We start from the raw sequence: 18,706 nt of genomic DNA on the forward strand, positions 1-18,706 counted from the left end.
GTGGCTGCTGACTCTCAGGCTGATGAGGCTGATGAATCTGTAAAGACTTGGTGGTGATGGGGAGGTGAAGGGTCTGCACAACTGCAACAAGAGAGAACTAGGGCAGAGAAAGAACCATATCTAAAATGAGGAGCAGTAAGATGATAGGCTGACAGAGAAGGTGTGTCGCCATGCTATTGGTTTATTGAGAATCAGCTGAAAACAGCTGATGACTCAGCAAACAGACCCAGACAATGACGTGTGCAAGGCGTGAACGGCTGGGTGAAAAAGAAACTTAGAGCCTGAGTTGTAGCGTCTTCCTGACTGAACTTTGGCTAGAGCTTCATACTAGCATCATACTTGCGTTTGGCCATGTTGTCGGGCTCGTTTGCTGTCTCTGTCAGGAAGTTGCCCATTTGTCACCAACTCTACAGCAGGAAGTGACACTTCAAAATAAAATGCAAATGTAATGTATTCATGGTTTGCACCGTATATACAATGGGAACAGCTAAATATTTGAAAAGCCTTCCTGTGGAGCCTCCAGTCTCAGAATAATCTTATTTACGTGAGATAACAGAGAGGAAATAATATCAGAGATGATGTAAGGGGTTTCTGTGATCTGGTTTTACTGCTGCAGCTTAAATAAGTGGCGACTGTCACAGAGGAGCTTCTCTTACTACACGACTGTAAAATGTGGAAGAAATCAGAGGTAAATAAAAGAAAAACACTGTTTTTTTTCTTTAAGGGTATATCTTAATATAATACCTGATTTGTTCTTGTGCGATTGATACACAGCAGCATTTGCCACCAGGCAACATGTTTACATGAACACAAGAAACCGGATTACTCGGAGAAATCAGATTAAAACAGGAAATTGGAACTGGAAGAGATAAAAACAAATCACACACACACACACACACACACACACACACACACACACACACACACACACACACACACACACACACACACACACACAGAGGCGGGTTTTATACAGTCCAACTTTGCAAACAGCCAATTATCTGAGGGTTTGTTTCTGTTCAGCCAATCCATGTCCAGCCAGCCTCCACTGCCTTTTCTGGCTCCAGGAAGTAAAAAAGGTGAGCCGTTGTAAAAGACATTTATTGAAATCTACTTCCCCCTTGTGGTTACTCTTAATATTGTAGCAGCAAATAGAAAGAGCATAACTTGCTGGATTGGATAGAAGGTACAACTAAAAGGGGAAACCTGAACTTCACAACCTGCAACTCCCAAATTGATTAACACCGAGACTAAAGTTATTCATGTTCCCTGGTGCTGTTAAAGGTTTCTATACAAAATTAGGTATATACAGCTTTGAAACTGTACCAGATTTTAATTAATATAAGTTGAGGAACACATAATGCCTTTTCTGAATCTACAAGAAATACTAATCGCTTATTTAAGTGTTTAGTCCTGTAATTAATATAGTCAACAATGACTTATTTCATCGTCAGACATTTTATAGTCTCATACAGATACTGACTCTTAGCCTTAGAGCAACTTCTATTAATTGATTTTCTTCAGTGGTGGAGCAAGTGTTCAAGCTCTTTACTGAAGTAAAAATTGTGATATGATACTCCATTACCAGTGGAAATCCTGCAATAAAAATGTCACCTCAGTAAAAGCTTCTCAGCAAAATGTGCATAAAGAATCAAAAGTAAAAGGAGTGGTAAGTCAAAGCAGAAAAAGATGAGTGTTGTTACTGTTTAGTATATTATTATATTATAACTACTGATGCAACAATGTGGAAACAGCTTTTTAATTAAATGTTGTAGATGATCGATGTGGAGTTTTTTCTTTTACTGCTGTGTAGCTTAATCTATTACAGTTAATCATATCTTAAAAGGTGATCATGTGCTTCTGTGTAAAACCTTAATTTGTAAGAGAGCTTTAAATGTAGTGGAGTAAAAAATTTCCCCTAAACAAAATGGCATGGCATGAAATGAATAAAGTATTCTTCAAGTGAAATGGCAGCTTACTTATGTCTGCAGAGGTGTATATTTCTGGGGATGGCCAGCAGGGGACATATCCCCCTTTAAAGCCCTTTTTACACAGAGATCGCACTATAGGGCCGCTACCTTCTTTATGATTCCTTTGCATTTTTACACAGAACCAAACCCAGGACACCATTCTTCTTCTTTGAGTTAGCTGCCAATTGCTAACAGCTGCTTTTTAAATCTCCTGCAGTGTGGTCACCAACATAATACTTACTACTAACTGTTGTTCTCATTCGTGGACACCTTTTTTATGCTATCTAGTGGTAGTAAGAGCACAATACACTAATCCATGTAAAAACAAGATGGCAGCCATTTCTACCAAGTCATCCTACAGCTCATCCCGACATGAACTTTGATATGCCACCACCTTTTTACCAATTTTAGCAACAGTAACAAGCCAAGACACTGTTAATTAAAGAGTACTTATCTGAAGGCATTGGGACTTTATATTGTCTCGTTTGAGGACACTGGGACTTTTTTTTTAATCATTGACAATATTTAGTTTTTTATACTTATCAGGGCCTACTTATCCCAAATAGTGAGGAGAAATTGAAAATGCATACCGAACAAAAGTTCAGGTCTCAGGAGGTTAATCAAAACCTGACAACCTCTGACCCCAGGTCAAGTCTTTTCAGCTTTACACAGACCTTGTTTCAGGCCTGTTACTACCTCTGTTCCCGACTCAGAGGTGAGATAACTTTGTTCCCTCTTCCCACACTAGTACCTTATAGACAGCATGTCCAGGCAGCATAAGGGCATGCTATTGTAAAAGTGGCTGATATTAAGAGCATGTGCATATTCCACACTTAATGCCTGATTTGTACTTTTGGGATTCCCTTGTATTGTTTTGTTGTCTTATTTATATGCACTTTGTGGAGCACTTGGTAACCTTGTTTAGGTGACTGCTGTACAAATAAATATTATCACATTTTTATTTTGACAAAATAAAAGTCATTTACACCATAAAGTGAGTCAGAAAAAGTAAAAACTGGTGCATTCAATTCCACAAGAATTTAGATATTTTAGTGTTTGATGAAGTTTTTGACAGAGGACCCCAAATGTGCGCCCCCCCCCACTGAAACCTACGCCCTTGTATGTGCAGTGCAACTTGAACAGCCAAAATGTGGCCTCAAAATGTCACAACAAAAACAAGCCTGTAGGAAAACGTGATGAAATGTGTAACAACACGCATGGAATATCAGAGTGACACCAAAGCGTGTTTCCTTCACCTGCTGACTGTGGCGGGCTCCTGCCTCAGACAGACGCGTGTGCGAGACCACGTGAGGGAGACCTCGTTAAATTTCATGCTGCTGCTGCTGCTGCTGCTGTTGTTGTTGTTGTTGTTATGGGTGATTTGTTTACCCCGCCCACCTGTGTGTCCTATAATAAGAGCTCCCAGCCGGCAGCAGCAGCAGCCTCCTCCTCCTCCGCCTCACATGGATCCCAGTGGCTCCTCTTTGCTGTCTCACTGAACATGGATGCCAACATTGTTGTTATGGGGACAGAAAGCGTCGGGAAATCAGGTAAAAACTACACTCTGTTGTAGAAGAATACGTATATATGTGTTTCTGCTGCGCATGCGTTAAAATGTGTTTTCTTTCCAGCTCTGACTGTGCGCCTCTTAACTCGACGCTTCATCGGAGAGTATGGAGATATTGGTAAGTTTCCAATCCGTCGTTTCAGTGCAGCCTTTTAACTTCATCTAACTTTACACTGACTTAACCTATTGTGTTGCAGAATCCATCTACAGTCACAGTTTTATGGTCGATGGGAGGGAAATCACTCTCAACATCTGGGACTCACCTTATTCTGGGGTAAGAAGAGACTTTATTAACTATCTGACAGGTGCCATCAGTGATTTCTGATCTTAATAATGGCGTTTTATTCTGCTCAGATATGTCCCAGTGGGTAATATATGGATTTGTCAATATTATGATATGAGACTATATATCAGAATGTGGATATCATAATATCATGTGTTGTCTTTTCCTGGTTTTTAAGGCTGGATTACAGTAAAATGATGTAGTTTTCTGAACTTAGCAGACTGCTCTAGCTGTTCGATTAGGCCTATTTGCCTTTATCCACTTAGTCATTAAATTTTAATTGTGTGAATACATTGTGAAAATACAAATGGTCAATCTTAAAATACTGTTGAAGTATCAAGAGGTCAAAAATATCATGATATTGGATTTTCTGCATATCGCCAGCCCTATTCTCAAATCTTCAAAATCAAGTAAAAGTAAAAATACTCCAGTTCAAGAAAAGGATCTTGTTTCAAAATGTTACTTCAGTAAAAGTTCATCAAGATGTGGCTCATTCAAATATAAAACCTAAAAGTCCCCTTGAATGAATGAAGGTTTTATTTCGAACGTGTTAAAGTAAAAACAACAACAACAACAACAACAACAAAGCAATTAAAGCAGTTAAACAATCATACTTGACATGTTCGAAAAGGGGTAGGAAGAAGCAAAGCTTATTAAATCCTACCCCTTCTCCACTCAACAATTCATAGTTATTCCCTGTGTGCATTTTTTTTTTAATTTACCTACTCACAGGTGTGAGTAAACATTCCATGAATATGGCATGTATCAGTAATACAAGATAAATAGTTAAATAAACAAGTAACTATTAACAAAATGTGGGAACACCTAGTGTTCATCACATCCTTCTTCCCTATACCTTGTGAGCACCATGTGTTTGTACCGCTGTTTAAACCCTTCATACTGTTATATTATCATCTATATTATAATATTGTTTTAGTACTGACACTTCAGTGTTTAAGTGTCACATTAATGTGGGATGCAACTTTAACTGTACTTTTGGGTAGTTTGTAGAGGTTGGGAAAAAATCAATACAACCTAGTAAAACGATATTTTTGTGTGGCAGTATCGTATCATTACACCAACGCCAAGTATTGATTTTTCATTATATAAATCATTAATATCACAAAAACAAATTAAAGTTTTGGTAGCCTACTATAATGATATAATCAGTTGCTTTTTCAGTTTGCTAGATACATTTTGCTGCAATAAAAATGAAGTGACATGAACAGACTAATTTCTATATTTTATTTGGTAAAACTGTTGATGTTGACAAAGTTTTCCTTTGGGGACATAATTTACCATTGAAAAAAGGTAATAAATTGTAGTACATTGCAATATATTTTAATGCAATACTCAGCATATCGCATCATGTTTAAAATCACAATAATATTGTATCGCGATTAAAGTATTGTGATAATATCGTATCATGGGGCCTCTGGTGATTCCAACCCCTTGTACTCTGATCATCATGTTTTAGAAGAACAATATAAGTGTTGTGCATAAAACCTTAATCTGCAAAGTAACTAATAATAACAGCTGTTGTGCAGCAAAAAGTACAATGTTTCTGTCGGAAATATAGTGGCAGGAAGAATAAAGTAACATAAAATGGGAAAGTAAGCAACAGGTAGCAGGAATCTTTTTACTTAAAGAAGTGTTTGACAGCTGAAAAGATGGTTGTTTCATAAAACTATGCTGTTAATGCAGTAGAAAGACCCAAATTATTTTGATATTGCTGCTAAATGACCAGAAAAAAACACAGGAAAAGGGCTGTGGTAAGACAGAGGGAAGTTTACCAAAGTTAATTTACACATACTGCCCACAGTTATGATACAAAGCTGGTTGAAAATCAGCAAAGTGTCCCTTTGAAACAATATTTGAGTACATGTAATTCATTACTTCCCACCATTAACTGACATGATGTGATTTCCCAGGATTTGTCTGAGGAGACATCACTCTTTAAGAAGAAGGTCCAGTGGGCAGATGGCTACGTCCTTGTCTACAGCATCTGTGACAGGGCCAGTTTCAATGCCGTCAGCAGACTCATTCAGACCATCAAGTCCACTAAAGACTACCTGAATGCAGACAAAGCGCCCATAGTGATTGTGGGCAACAAGAGGGACCTGCACCACAGACGGACAGTGCTGAGCGAGGAGGGCCGGCTGCTGGCTCTCAACACGGACTGCCACTTCTATGAGGTATCGGCTGCCGAGAATTACCACAGCGTGCTCGTGGTGTTTCACGGGCTGGTGGACAGGTTGAAGGACGCCAAGGTGACAACGAAGAGGCCTCTGGGGTTCAGGGGTATAGTGAAAAGCATGTCTGCGGTGTTTGCCCGGAGACGGACAGACTCCTTGTAGTAAGACTGTGTCAGAAGAGGAGGACGTTTCTATTACACATTATTTGACTGGATGGATATCACAGTCTGTCAGTGATATATCATCAGGTTACTGTGCCAAAGGTAATAATGAAGTCTCCTGAGGCAGAGATGGGAACTGCTTTTTACCAACAAGTGTGGAAAGACTCCAAAGAAGAGACAAGTCATTAAGCTTCAGAAAACATGGAGACAAAATGTCACAGATGCTTTTTGGTGGCAGGTTTTGAGGTTAGCTGCCCTTCAAGCAACATGAGACTCTCTCTTATAGATACTTGACATGTAATATGTTCTTGTATGCAACAAGGTATGCAACATGTTTAAACTGTGGCTTCAGATTGGGAGAAACTCTATGCATAAATTAAATTTGCCTTTACTCAAAATGATGACCAAAGACTTAAAAAGCTCTTAAATTTACAAGTGAAACTTTTGTATCACTGGATAAAGTGACCAAAAAATGTCCTGCTTAATTATGTGATTAATTCTTGAAAATAAAATGCACATATTTATATTTATTCAAGTCTGAACACTGTAAAGTAAAAGAACAAACTGTTTTCTATATTTATGAGCTCTCTCACGTTGAATTCATGAATTTTGGGTCACTTACTGAAATGTCTTGTTTGTCTAAACCTTGTTTTATGACTTCCAAGGATTGAAATAAAGCATAAAATGTGATTTTCTCTTGTGTTGATTTTAAAATTAAATGTTTGCTTTCTACTGACACATTTAATGGCTTGCTCAAGGGCACTTAAGCATGGTTGGATGCTGAGTGGATGAAAGATGGTCTCTTTACCGATTTCATCATCCCAAAACTTTGTCACACAACTCTATAGCCAATCAGTTTCTGCATCAACACGACCTCAAGAGATGATTTGGGATTTTTGCAGTTGCAATTTGCTTGATTACACGTTCATCACACATTGATTAGTCATATCTCAAAGTAATGACTTCATGTCATGGGACCTGGCAGTCTCACAGAAATACATGAAATGGATATGACCTCTTAACAACACATTATATTGGCATGAAATTTGTTAAATGATGTGCTGTCAACATGAAAACCATGCCAATGCAAAGTCTATTATTAATAACTGCAGTCTGATGTGAACCAATTGCAGTTTGGTTGAGTTTAGGGAAAGAAAAACACTTGAGCGTCCACATAGTGTGAATTTCTGCACACTATTGTCAGTTTCCAATTGTTGCCAATGAGGAAAGGAATATGTTGCTGCAAGTGCCACAGTCAGCGTCTTTTTTAAAGGTTTTTTTTTATTTTTAGTTCAAATCTTTCATTTCAGAAAGGTGCTAGTGGCATTGCTGCCACTTTTTAGCTAGGCTACTGTGCCTACCATTGCAACAAAGTCAGATAAGCCCATGTGTGGGAGCAGATCAGGCTGGTGGGTACTAAATGTTGGTGAGTGTTGTGCTTTTGTCACTGTATGCTTTGTAAGCTTGTTGTTAACTGTGTATTCACCCTTCTGTTAATGTAGTGTTACATTAGCTACCCAGCTGACATTAGTGTCAAGATATTGTTGTCAAATGTAGCCCAGGCTATAAAGTGACATTATTTTGTTGAAACTATTCCTTTAAAATAATTCCTTTTATTTGTGAAAGAAACAATTTAATGAAAAAAAGTCATTAAAAATTCTAAAAGCAGTTCATTTTATTCTGGAATAAATGATTCATGATAGATGATTCATAAATAGTTCATTTTATTTTTGAAATATCATTGAAATTAATTTATATGCACCAACAACTGTTAAAACCTGAGTTAAAAGTGGTTAAAATGGAGAAAAGGAGAAATAGAGAGAAAAAAGGAAAAAAAGAGAGTTGCTGCAGAGGGCTACGTAGAACGACCCAATCAGTGAACCCCTCTGGGTTCAGGTGATCAACCCTGTAGGGTCACGTCCGGTCTTCTCTTCCGATTCTGCGGTCATGTTTACCTCTGCTGCCTCATGTGCTACCTGATCCAAACCGCGAGTAAACCTGTTGCCATCCACGGGGTAAGACATGAAAATAATGTTTCCAAACTGAGTTGTAGTAATTCCTGATGAAGTTAAGCACTGGTTGACCGGTATATTGTTAACATTTAAACTTTGTAGAGCTCCGTGAGACCGGATGATTTCCGCCGACCTGGCGAGGGTAAATGCTGAAACTGTGCTCTAGCTTGATCACTCGGTGAGTGAAAATACCCTTTAACCTGTTCGGTTAACTTGGAATGCATTTTATATTCATGTGTAACCTGTGTGGTTGTGTGTAAAGCAGTTAAAAGTCACGTTAATCTGCGCAGATAGCCATGAAAAAAGGTGCTAATGGTGCTATAACCACCATAGACTGTGTGTGTGATGCTAATGGCCCATTGACTTGTGTATAGCCATTTAGCTCATTTGGTGTCATATGCAAATTATCGTTTTATGGTGTTTTATAGCTGTTTGCTTCAGAATATTTTTCTAAACTGTCGTTCACTACATGTGTTGAAAAAATAAGATGATGGTGAGACTATTGATGTGTGTGTGTGCTTATGGTAAATGCAGAGGTGAATGTTTGGTGCAGTTTCTCATTGTTACCAGTGCAAGGAGAGACATATAAGCACAGTAGGCCTTAATGCCTCTAAGTTACCATGAGTTTCTCTGAATTTAATGCAGTTTTCTACAAAATTAAAGGGTACTATGCAATTTTTTTTTTTTTGTTTTTGAAAAATTATATTTTCCTTGTTGTTAATGTAACAAAGACTGGTTAAGGTCTTTAAACAGTTATTAATGTAGTTACAGTACTTGAATTTAATTATTAAATGCACTTTAAATGTATTTATGGTTACACAACTGTAAGTTAATATTTGAACTGAAGATTTTGTTGTACAACTGAACCTTTTGAGAGCTTGATTTAACTAATTAATGTGAAGCATTATTATTGATCGGTGATAATCAACATGCTATTTGGATTTCCTTTGACCTCCTTGTAGGTCAGGTTTTTTCCTGTGACATCATTAGATGACGCCCCAGCCACATCCCACCGTCCAGTGGAGAGCTTCAGCTGGTTTCGTGTGAAGTTTCCAGAGATCCAGAGATTGTTTCCAGATCCCAGATCCATAGATTCCCAGCGTGAGCTGGGTGGCGAGCCGCATCGAAACTACTGATACTGAACTCTGAGAGTGGAGAAGAATTCCTTCATTCCCCCTTTCTCACAGACCGTGTGGTAGGACAGAACAAACATACACTGATCCACTAATACACTTGACACGGATCCGAAGAAACAAGGGCCCCAACGGTAACTTTGGGACACAAAGGGTTTTTCTTTTTGCCGGCTTTATTATTTTAGTTTGTTATTTTTCATTGAATGTCTTGCAACAACTGTTGTATTTTCATTGTGTTATTGGTTAATAATAACAAGTGGCCACAAAAAGCTTAAACCATTGCCTGTGTCTTTTGATTGCTCAACCACCAGGGTTCTCACTAGCTGATAGTCTTCTGTTACTGGTCCATCTCTTAGCGTTTACTATTACTTACCTGTACTCATGTTATAACATCGTAATAAGGGTTACACAAAGAAACAAAACCAATGTGAATCACATCATTTATAAAAAAGCATTGTTTGTGCTGTTTTTATGAAGCGCTGGAATGGGGCGTGTAGTGGCCGTTTCAACATAACCACAGTTCCTCGGCCACTTAGTTTGTGAGGTATCTCGGTTTTGACTTGCGTTTCTGTTCCTTTTCTGGAAATCCAAAATACTCACATGAGGCAGGGAAAAAGTTTAACAAAGTTTATTGAGAATCCAAAAGAATCCTTCCAAAATTACATCTTGTATGGTCCTCTACCATATTCCCATTTTATTCCCGTTACTACACTTAAACATTGCATAACACCGTCAACAACTTATTACGATCCAAATCAACGGTGTCTTTTACGCACGTCGTTGTTCACGGTCTCCTTTTGTCATGTACATTAAACTGCCTCATGGCACCACACCTGGTGTAAATAACTTGTGCCTGTATTCCAAAAGATACATTAAATAAAATATAAAGATAACTTCAGTGTAGTCCACTACCATATACTATTCAAAATATACAGAAACTGTTGTGTAAACTTAAAAATCATCAGAGCCTATATGGCTCGTACGAGGCGCTCCCCAGGACTCTGCTATCTCTTTTCTGCTGAAGAAAAATGATATGTGGACATGCACCCTTTGAGGTTAAGGTATAGAGAATGAAAAAGTTTAGACAGAGTTCAGAAGAAGATTTAGGTTTCAGTTAGCCTAAAAATAACTACGTATGGGACGCCAGTGACGTAAACTCAGACACTTTGCATAATTACAAAAAGTACTCAAGAAAAGTACTTTGCAAAGTTATGTAAAGTCCTTAAGGTCACTTAACTACGTTAACTTTTGGTTTCACACAGGTCATGAACAGCAGTCTGCTGGGTGAAAGTCCATGTTTGTTTGACCCATCCACCCTGTGTGGACTTTCTTGGTCTTTATGCTAATTTGTGCGTCCAACACGTCAAAGGAACCTCACTGACTTTGCATTGGCATTGTTTTTATGCTGCTATAATGTAATTTTAACTCATTTCGTAAGACTTTTTGTCCATTTTTCGAACTTCTGTGAGACAGGGCTGTATGTTTGGAGAGGCATGCCAAGAGTTGCATCCTCATTTCTGTGAGTATGTGGAGTATTTCTCTGATGGACACAGGAAGGAAATGATCCTGTCCAGGTTTATTAATCAGAAAGCCTCTGCTATGTCTGTCCTCATTATACACTTACAAACTACAGCTATTCATATATTTGATACAGCTTCACATTTGTGGATGTTGAGTCTAAGATCAGAGACCATGTTGGAAACAATTAAGTAAATGCTTTTGTCACAGAAAAAATGCTGGTTCGACAGCTGTTACACATTTCTTAACATCTGTTGGGTGCAAGTAATTGTAACAGGGTATTTTTTCAGTTCTAAGAAAGATACTGAATATATTTGTTATAGTATTCAGTATTCTTAAAATGTAATAAATGGGATTGTCCACAAATTTATATAGACTGTGAAACATCCAAATACTTGAATAAATCCTCACATTTCTCCTCCAGTCTCCCTCACATCTTAAATCATGCCAAGACTTCAGACCCATCCTCTTTTTCGACGAGGGTCTGTGAATTCCTCTCCGAAACTAGGAGACCATTCCCGCCATGAAGAATTCCTCTAATTTGCGTCTGGCCTGCTCCAGTAAACTTGCTCTGACCCCCAACATTAGGCGGCAGACACTCCTATTCTTCTTTTCCTCCCTCAGACCTCTGTCGTTTGGTGTCAGGAAGATGTCCATCTGAGTGGCTATTAACGCTGCAGCATGGGAGGGCAAATGGCAGGTAAGCTGGTGTCAGCTCCCCCCTCTTTTCTATTCTTGTGTGGGAGGAATCTGACAGGAACAAGGCACGGGTTAACAAAGGAAGGCTGGTGCAGTCTGGCTCCTGCAGGTCCTTGTCAGAGGCGCTGGTCACTTCACAGCACGACCCAGAACAGACAGCAACCTGTCAGACACATTTAAGAGCTGCCTTCATGTGTCTCCATGTGCTGCTACAACATTTACCGAGAAGGAACAAGATTTCTTTTGAAAAAAATAAAAGAGAAGACATTCACAAGCCACATTTCTCAGTCTGAGGAGAATTTGGTCACATACACGCAGGAAATGGGCTGTGTTAACACTTTTCATGCTGCTGAATGAGGACACTGCATTTGGAATAACTCTAATGATGCATTACAATATTACATTAGCATCTTAATTAGACTCTTAATTCACAACCCTTGAAATGAAACACGCTTTTACAACAGCATGGCGTGTTACAGGAGATACTTTTGTGACACGTGGCGCACGAGCACTGAATACGAGACACTTTTAAGACACGTGACACACTGAAGCAAAATGAAAAATGAAAAAATGTGACCAGGAATTTTGTTTGTAAAAGCTATCAAATGGCACTTGTGAAGCACTTTACACCATGAAATGCTTTTTTTCTACAGTATTAATATGCATAAATGAAAAATATATTTCCATAGCACCTTTCATACAAAACAGTGCAGCTCAATCACAGTACATGTTGCTTATATCATACTTTAAATGTCACAACATGCAGCGTGTTACACATGATGCCCCTTTAAAAGCTTGTATAACATCTGACACTGATCCAGTACAAACTAACTGTGTGTGGTTCACTGTCCTCCGGTCTTTAAAGTGAGGATTTAGCTGCTGGTCTGTAAGGCTGTAACATCTCAAAGGCTTACAGCGCAATTCAGATGTCTATCACACTTACCCAAGAGCCACTTTCTCTTCAACACCTTGCTGGTGTCTTATATGATGCACTTCTGCTTCCAGATCAGCCTGAATACTTCAAGGCAGGAATTTGTCATGGTGTCAGGAATGTTTCACAGTCAGTGATGTCCATGTTTAACTGATGGTGTCAGATCAGCTGCAGGAAAGAGCAACACTGACACTGAATTCATGCATCATGTAGCCACTACAATGCATTTAATTATCATTTAGCATTATGATCTAAAACATGCAGGCCCAAAGTAACAGAACATAACTGTGGAAATAAACAGCAGATACACTTTTGTCCAATATATAAGGCTTCCTGCTCGAGATGAGATTCCATATACTGTGACCTGTATGATATGAGGTCATCTGCTCCCTCTGATCAGTGCAAAACTCATTTACTGAAGGACCCTTTCAGTCAGCGACTTCCTTTAAGCACTGATGCTTGAAGATCTCCAACTGAAAGCTCATTTTAAAACAGACTTTTTCAAACTAGAGAGGTGGGTTTGTCCGTCCAGGGGATCAATACATTAAGTCAGAATGCGTCATACTTGTGTATCTGTCTCTGCAAAAACAAATTAAAGTGCAGGTCTTGAAGATTTTTCTCAATATATAGTAACACAGAGTGATTATCAGACAGCGTACGCATATAACAAGTGGAAATGGAAAGTGACCCATGCTAAACTGATGCTAGAGTGGTATGTAGAGTGTCATAGTTTGAGGCATGGGGCCACTGACCAAGCTGGTGCATTTGATGAGTTGGGGGTCTAAATGTGTCCACAACACGTAACAGTTATATAGGAAATGGTTGCTGCACCTCCACCTTCCAGGTTTGATGATCACTGCTGGAGACCGAGCTGTGGTTCATCCGGTTCAAGTTTGAGGAGGTGTCTGTTCTGAGACTGATACTTGTGTGTTTGAATACTTGGGGCCTGTCTGCTTTTTTTTTTTTAAATGAAATTACCATGAATCACTGAATCCTAAATACAGTTTTCACCCACCAGCATCCAGCTGGATGTGTTTGTTGACAACACCTTTTTTGGTAAATTGAATCCCAGGAGTGTGGCACTTCCTGAGATGACGGTCTCTGTGCATCCGGCACTGTAACACACTGATTGATTTTAATGTAAGATTTTTCAATTTTTCTGAGCTGATCGTCTTCAAAAGGAAGCTGCTGATTTGTTGTGGAGCTCTGTTGTGTACAGGTCTGCCTGTATGTTGGTAGTATCTCTGTCTCTGTGGCTTCAAAGCAACAAAACCTACATAAGAAGTACACCGTGCTGTACAGTCTTCATATGTTTGTCTGTTTGCTGATTAAATGTCCATCTGTGACTTTGGAGAAATCTTACATGTGAAATTAAAGGAAAAATAAAACAAAATTTATCCATTTCTGGGGAGAAACTACAAACACAAATGCAATCCAACACATGCTTTAGTTTCTCATAGCTCTGGGTTGTGTTTTAGAGCTTCATTGAACGCTGTTTCCTGCCTAACAGGCAGCACGTTTTCAAGAGACATAACTGATCAATGCAGTAAAACAGCCTCCTTTTCTTTTCCCTTATTAAATACAGGCAGGCCTGATTTAATTACTGGATAAGGAAGTTAAAAAGGATATATGGGCCAGAAGGTCAGCGAGTTCAGAGACCTGGTAAACAAAGAAATAAAACAGAGGAAGAAGGTGAGACATATGAAAATCTAACTCTCGGGCTGCACATGGAGAATTTAAAGTAAAATGAAATGAATAAAATCTAAAGTACTGTGCTGAACACAAAAATGATTATCTTTGTTTTGGCCTTAAAAGAACTTAATTTTCCAACAAATTAATAATCAATTGATCTTGAGCTGCTCTGTTCTACAAAGGCAAGAAAGAGGAAAAAAAGGGTTTAGATTGGCAAACAATTTTATTTGGGTCATTCTTAGTGTAAGGGGATTAAATGTTTAAATATGTCTGCCTTGCTACATGTCTTTTTGTTTATCTATTATTTGTACAACTAATATCTTATTCATATCTTCATGTCTTATTCTAGTGGGCATAACGGGACGTAACAATATGTCACACTGACTGAGGAACAGTTTGACATTTTGGGAACTGTGCTAATTCCCTTTCATGCAAAGAGTTAGATGAGAAGGTCAACAGCACTCATGTATTTGTAAATATGACAATTATGGTGAAGACTAAAAGGGAGCTGAGCTGGGAGGTGAAGCTTTCGATTTACTGGTCCATTTACGTCACAACCCTCACCTGTGGTTATGAGCTCTGGGTAATGACCAAAAGAATGAGGTCGCGGATACAAGTGGCTGAATGAGTTTCCTCAGAGGGGTGGCTGGGCTCAACCGTAGAGATAGGGTGAGGAGCTCGGACATCCAGAGTGAGGTCGGAGTAGAGACGCTGCTCCTTTGCATTGAAAGGGGTCAATCCAACTGGTAGGAGGCCCTGGGGCAGACCCAGAACATGCTGGAGGGATTACATATCTTATCCCCCAGGAGGAGCTGGAAAGCGTTGCTGGGGAGAGGCTGGATGGATGGATGGATGGATGGATGGATGGATGGATGGATGACATTTGAAATGACCACCCTGACTCTTTCCAGAGAGAAACATCCACCTACCTGAAAAAAAGTTTTGTCCTCGAAACTTGTGGATAGTACCTGATGCCCGGTACGTTTTGTGGTACAGCCTTATTCGAGGTTCCTGAGAAAGGTGAGCCAATATTAGAAGGTGGAATTAAAACACTGCACACCACTGATTGGTCAGAGAGAACTGTCACTCGTGCGACACAGGATGTCCTGCACAATTCCACCATTTTTTTAATAGCCATGTTTTCCTAGAATTTACAAAACAGCATGCTGCAAAAGTATTGTGTCTACAATTAAAAGCCCAGTCCGAGTTAAACGCCTAGTCTCTATTACTAGCCTGGTGTGGCTGCACATTATGACAAATAAAAGCCTTTCTCAATCAGAAGCCTGGTCTGGTTGCCTAATAGTTCATTTTTATGGAAGTTCTTTGGATGTATAAAACCGGATTGTTGGCTACCCACTGGAGCTAACATTATTAGCTGTTTAGATCGCACGTACAAATATAAATGTTTAAAGTTTTATCAATATGGAGATGCTCCATGAGCACCAGAGAAGACCGTAATTCATTCAGATTTACCGGCATGATGAAAAAACAAATGGTGACCTCTTTCCCCTGAAGCTGCCATAAAGCAAGGATATGTGTCCGTTCCTCAATTACCAGCTAAGTTAATTATATTCCTTTAATCCGTGAGGGTCCACTGATCAAGAGAATCAACGGTGTTCTTCATAAAAATTAATCCAAGTTATGAATATTGTTTTAACAGGATTAAGTGGTGTTATCCTTGGGTGCCATGAAACAAGTGTCATAACATAACACATACTTGATACGTTATTCGAAGCCTAATTTCTATAAAAGTAATATTCATACCGGTTTAGATTAACAATTTGATTGTATTTCCTTTGCTGAACAACAGTTTTGTCTAAAAGGAATTAAAGGCCCGTCCCAAATAGAGGCCTGTTGAGTTCAGTGATTTAAACAAATAATAGCAGGCTACTAAGATTTACTTTATGCTGTGTTCAGCTGAAGAAGTGCATTTGGTTCCTTAATGTTGTAATGCACGTTGGGTCACGCTGAAGATGATGTCATGGCAGTTTCATGCAGGGTCGCAAAAAGTACCCGGTACCAAAAGTGATATGAGTTGAGTCAAACCATGCTGTGGAAATGAAGCAGTGACACCTTGTAAAACAGCGCCTTGTCATTTTTACACTTTGGTTTCTGTGTGGATTTTAAAAAGTAATATAATGTGTTAATTATTGAGCTTTAGTTGGCACACGGACATAAAAGTGGTATCAATCTTCTCATCTCACTCTTGGCGAGAAAATGTTGAATGATTCATTTAAATTTAAACGAGTCAGAGTCAGATCTTAACTTGATTTTGAACAATATGTAGTCACTGTGTTTTGGCCTTGTAGGACAATACTGTCACTCACTTTAACAGGGAGAAAATGCTCAGCATGTAATGTCCCCTGTTTCAGCTGAGGTACGCTCACATTTGGTCTCTTACCTTGTGGCATTACAGGCTTTGTCAACCTGACAATGACGTTCAGTTCCTTAATACAGGATTTGCACAGGGGGTCTGGAATGTGCGGACTGTAAAACACTAAGGTGCTCAATGAGCCTTTTCGTTGACCAGCTTTAATAAGAAATGTGTTAACTGTTCAAGAATGCCAGCTATCCCTTTGCTTATGCCCTTTTACCTTTGCTAAGCTCCCCTGCAAAGACTTAAGGACCCCCTGCAGCGGTCTACAGCTCAACAGCTTTCCAAATAAGGCCCTGGTGTGTACACATAGTAACTATAATTCAACCCCCAGCGCTGAAGGAGAGAAGGTTCAAAGTTCAGTAGCACTTGGTACTTTATAATGGCTTATCTAACCGGTGCTTTTCTGTGCTTCACGAGGCAAACAGCACGTTTGTATACAGTGTGGAGGTCTAACACCTGCTGAGCACAAATACCGTTTGCACACTTGTGCCAGATTGTTATTATACATCCATTTTTTCCATTCTTCCATTTTCCATTCTTATTTCAAATGGTCAGGCAACAAAACCATGGTTTATTTTGACAAGTTGTCAAGTGCTGTATAATAGCTTTATGAGAACATTTAGGTACAGCAGCCTTATCTGTCTGCAAGTTGACACAAATATTGCAGGACTCTTGTAGCACAGAGCATTTCTGACATTTATGATAGAGACATTTGTCAGACTGTCAGACTTCCCTCCAGTCTTCAGCTACAAGGCTCTCAATTAACACAATGATTGAAAATGACTATAATTTACAACATTTCTCACATCAATGATAAATAAATTGTAAAGTATTACAATTTGTATTTTAGGTTTAGCATCTAAATGCATCATGACTATCATGATACCACAGATCAGGAGATAATTGGCTTGTTTGAGCCTTAATAAGCAGATACTCCACTGAGTGCAGGGGGAGTCGTGTCTGGAGGGCAGAGCAGATAATGCTTTGATCTAATATAAAATGGGTGATTGAGTTGGGAATACGTTCCCTCTCACATGAAGGGTTCACGTGGAGGGGAAGTGAGACAGAGTTTCGCACGTGAGACGGTAAATTAAATCAGGCATGGTGATGAGTGACGCATGGGTGATTGGAAGTTGACCGTCTGGGTTCCCCCCTGCAGCAGACACTGCGCTCAGTAATCTGCTATAGGTGGTCTCATATAGAGGCACCCATAAGACTGGGTGGTTGAGATTTTAAAAGATAGGTGTACTGAGGGGTGAACAAAAATATCAATACAGTTGAGTATTGTGATTTTAATGAATCGTTTACATGCAAAGACTTGTGGTAATGGATCATTTTGTGTTGTGTTTAAATCCCCGACCACTCGATAGCAGTGTTGTAATCTATCTACAGCCACTGGACTCCTCCGCTCTAACATGACAACACATGGCTGGCATAAAGAACACAGAACACAGTTTTCCTAAAATTAGATTTTAAAAATTACAGTATATCACAATCTTACTACATAATGACAAAAACTCTGTCTGTGTGTCTGTTCCATGTTTTTCTCCTCACTGACTTGGTCAATCCATGTGAAATTTGGCACAGTGGTAGAGGGTCATGGGAGGATGCGAATGCAGCAATATTACATCAGTTGGCCAAAAGGGGGCGCTATAGCAACCAACTGAAATTGCAAACTTTGAATGGGCATATCTCATGCCCCGTATGTCATAGAGTCATGAAACTTTGCACAGAGATGCCTCTCCTCATGAGGAACAAATTTGTCTCAAGAACCCATAACTTCTGTTTATATAGATTTTCCACTATTTTGAATTTTTTGAAAAACACTTAAAATCGATCTCTTCCTAGGAAGTTTGACCGATCTGCATGAAACTCGGTGAACATAATCTAGGGACCAATATCTAAAGTTCCCTCTTATCAAAAGTTGGAAAACTTGAGCTTCTATAAGGCAATGGATATTGCAGAGGGCGTGGCTCATCACATAAAGGTGTATAACATCTCAAGGGTTTCACCAATCACCACGCAACTTTGTAGACATATGACCACACATAATCTGAGGGGACCCCTCCTTTATTGACCCCATCAAACAAAATGGGGGCGCTAGAGAGCTAATTTCTTATCTAGGCCTAACTGCCATATGGATTTTTACTAAAGTTGGTAGATATGTA

General features: G+C 39.2%; 1 protein-coding gene across 1 annotated transcript; it reads left to right on the forward strand.

Moving 5' to 3' along the window:
* Positions 1–3,391: 3,391 nt before the first annotated feature.
* si:dkeyp-59c12.1 (Ras-related and estrogen-regulated growth inhibitor-like protein) lies at positions 3,392–6,860 on the forward strand. Its single transcript, XM_049574744.1, has 4 exons — positions 3,392–3,520; positions 3,602–3,655; positions 3,735–3,811; positions 5,752–6,860. The coding sequence occupies exons 1-4, from the start codon at positions 3,472–3,474 to the stop codon at positions 6,175–6,177; spliced, it is 606 nt and encodes a 201-aa protein (XP_049430701.1). The 5' UTR covers positions 3,392–3,471; the 3' UTR covers positions 6,178–6,860.
* Positions 6,861–18,706: the final 11,846 nt, after the last annotated feature.

The sequence above is a fragment of the Epinephelus fuscoguttatus genome, linkage group LG4 (assembly GCF_011397635.1).
Source record: "Epinephelus fuscoguttatus linkage group LG4, E.fuscoguttatus.final_Chr_v1".
NCBI classification, from domain to species: Eukaryota; Metazoa; Chordata; class Actinopteri; order Perciformes; family Serranidae; genus Epinephelus; species Epinephelus fuscoguttatus.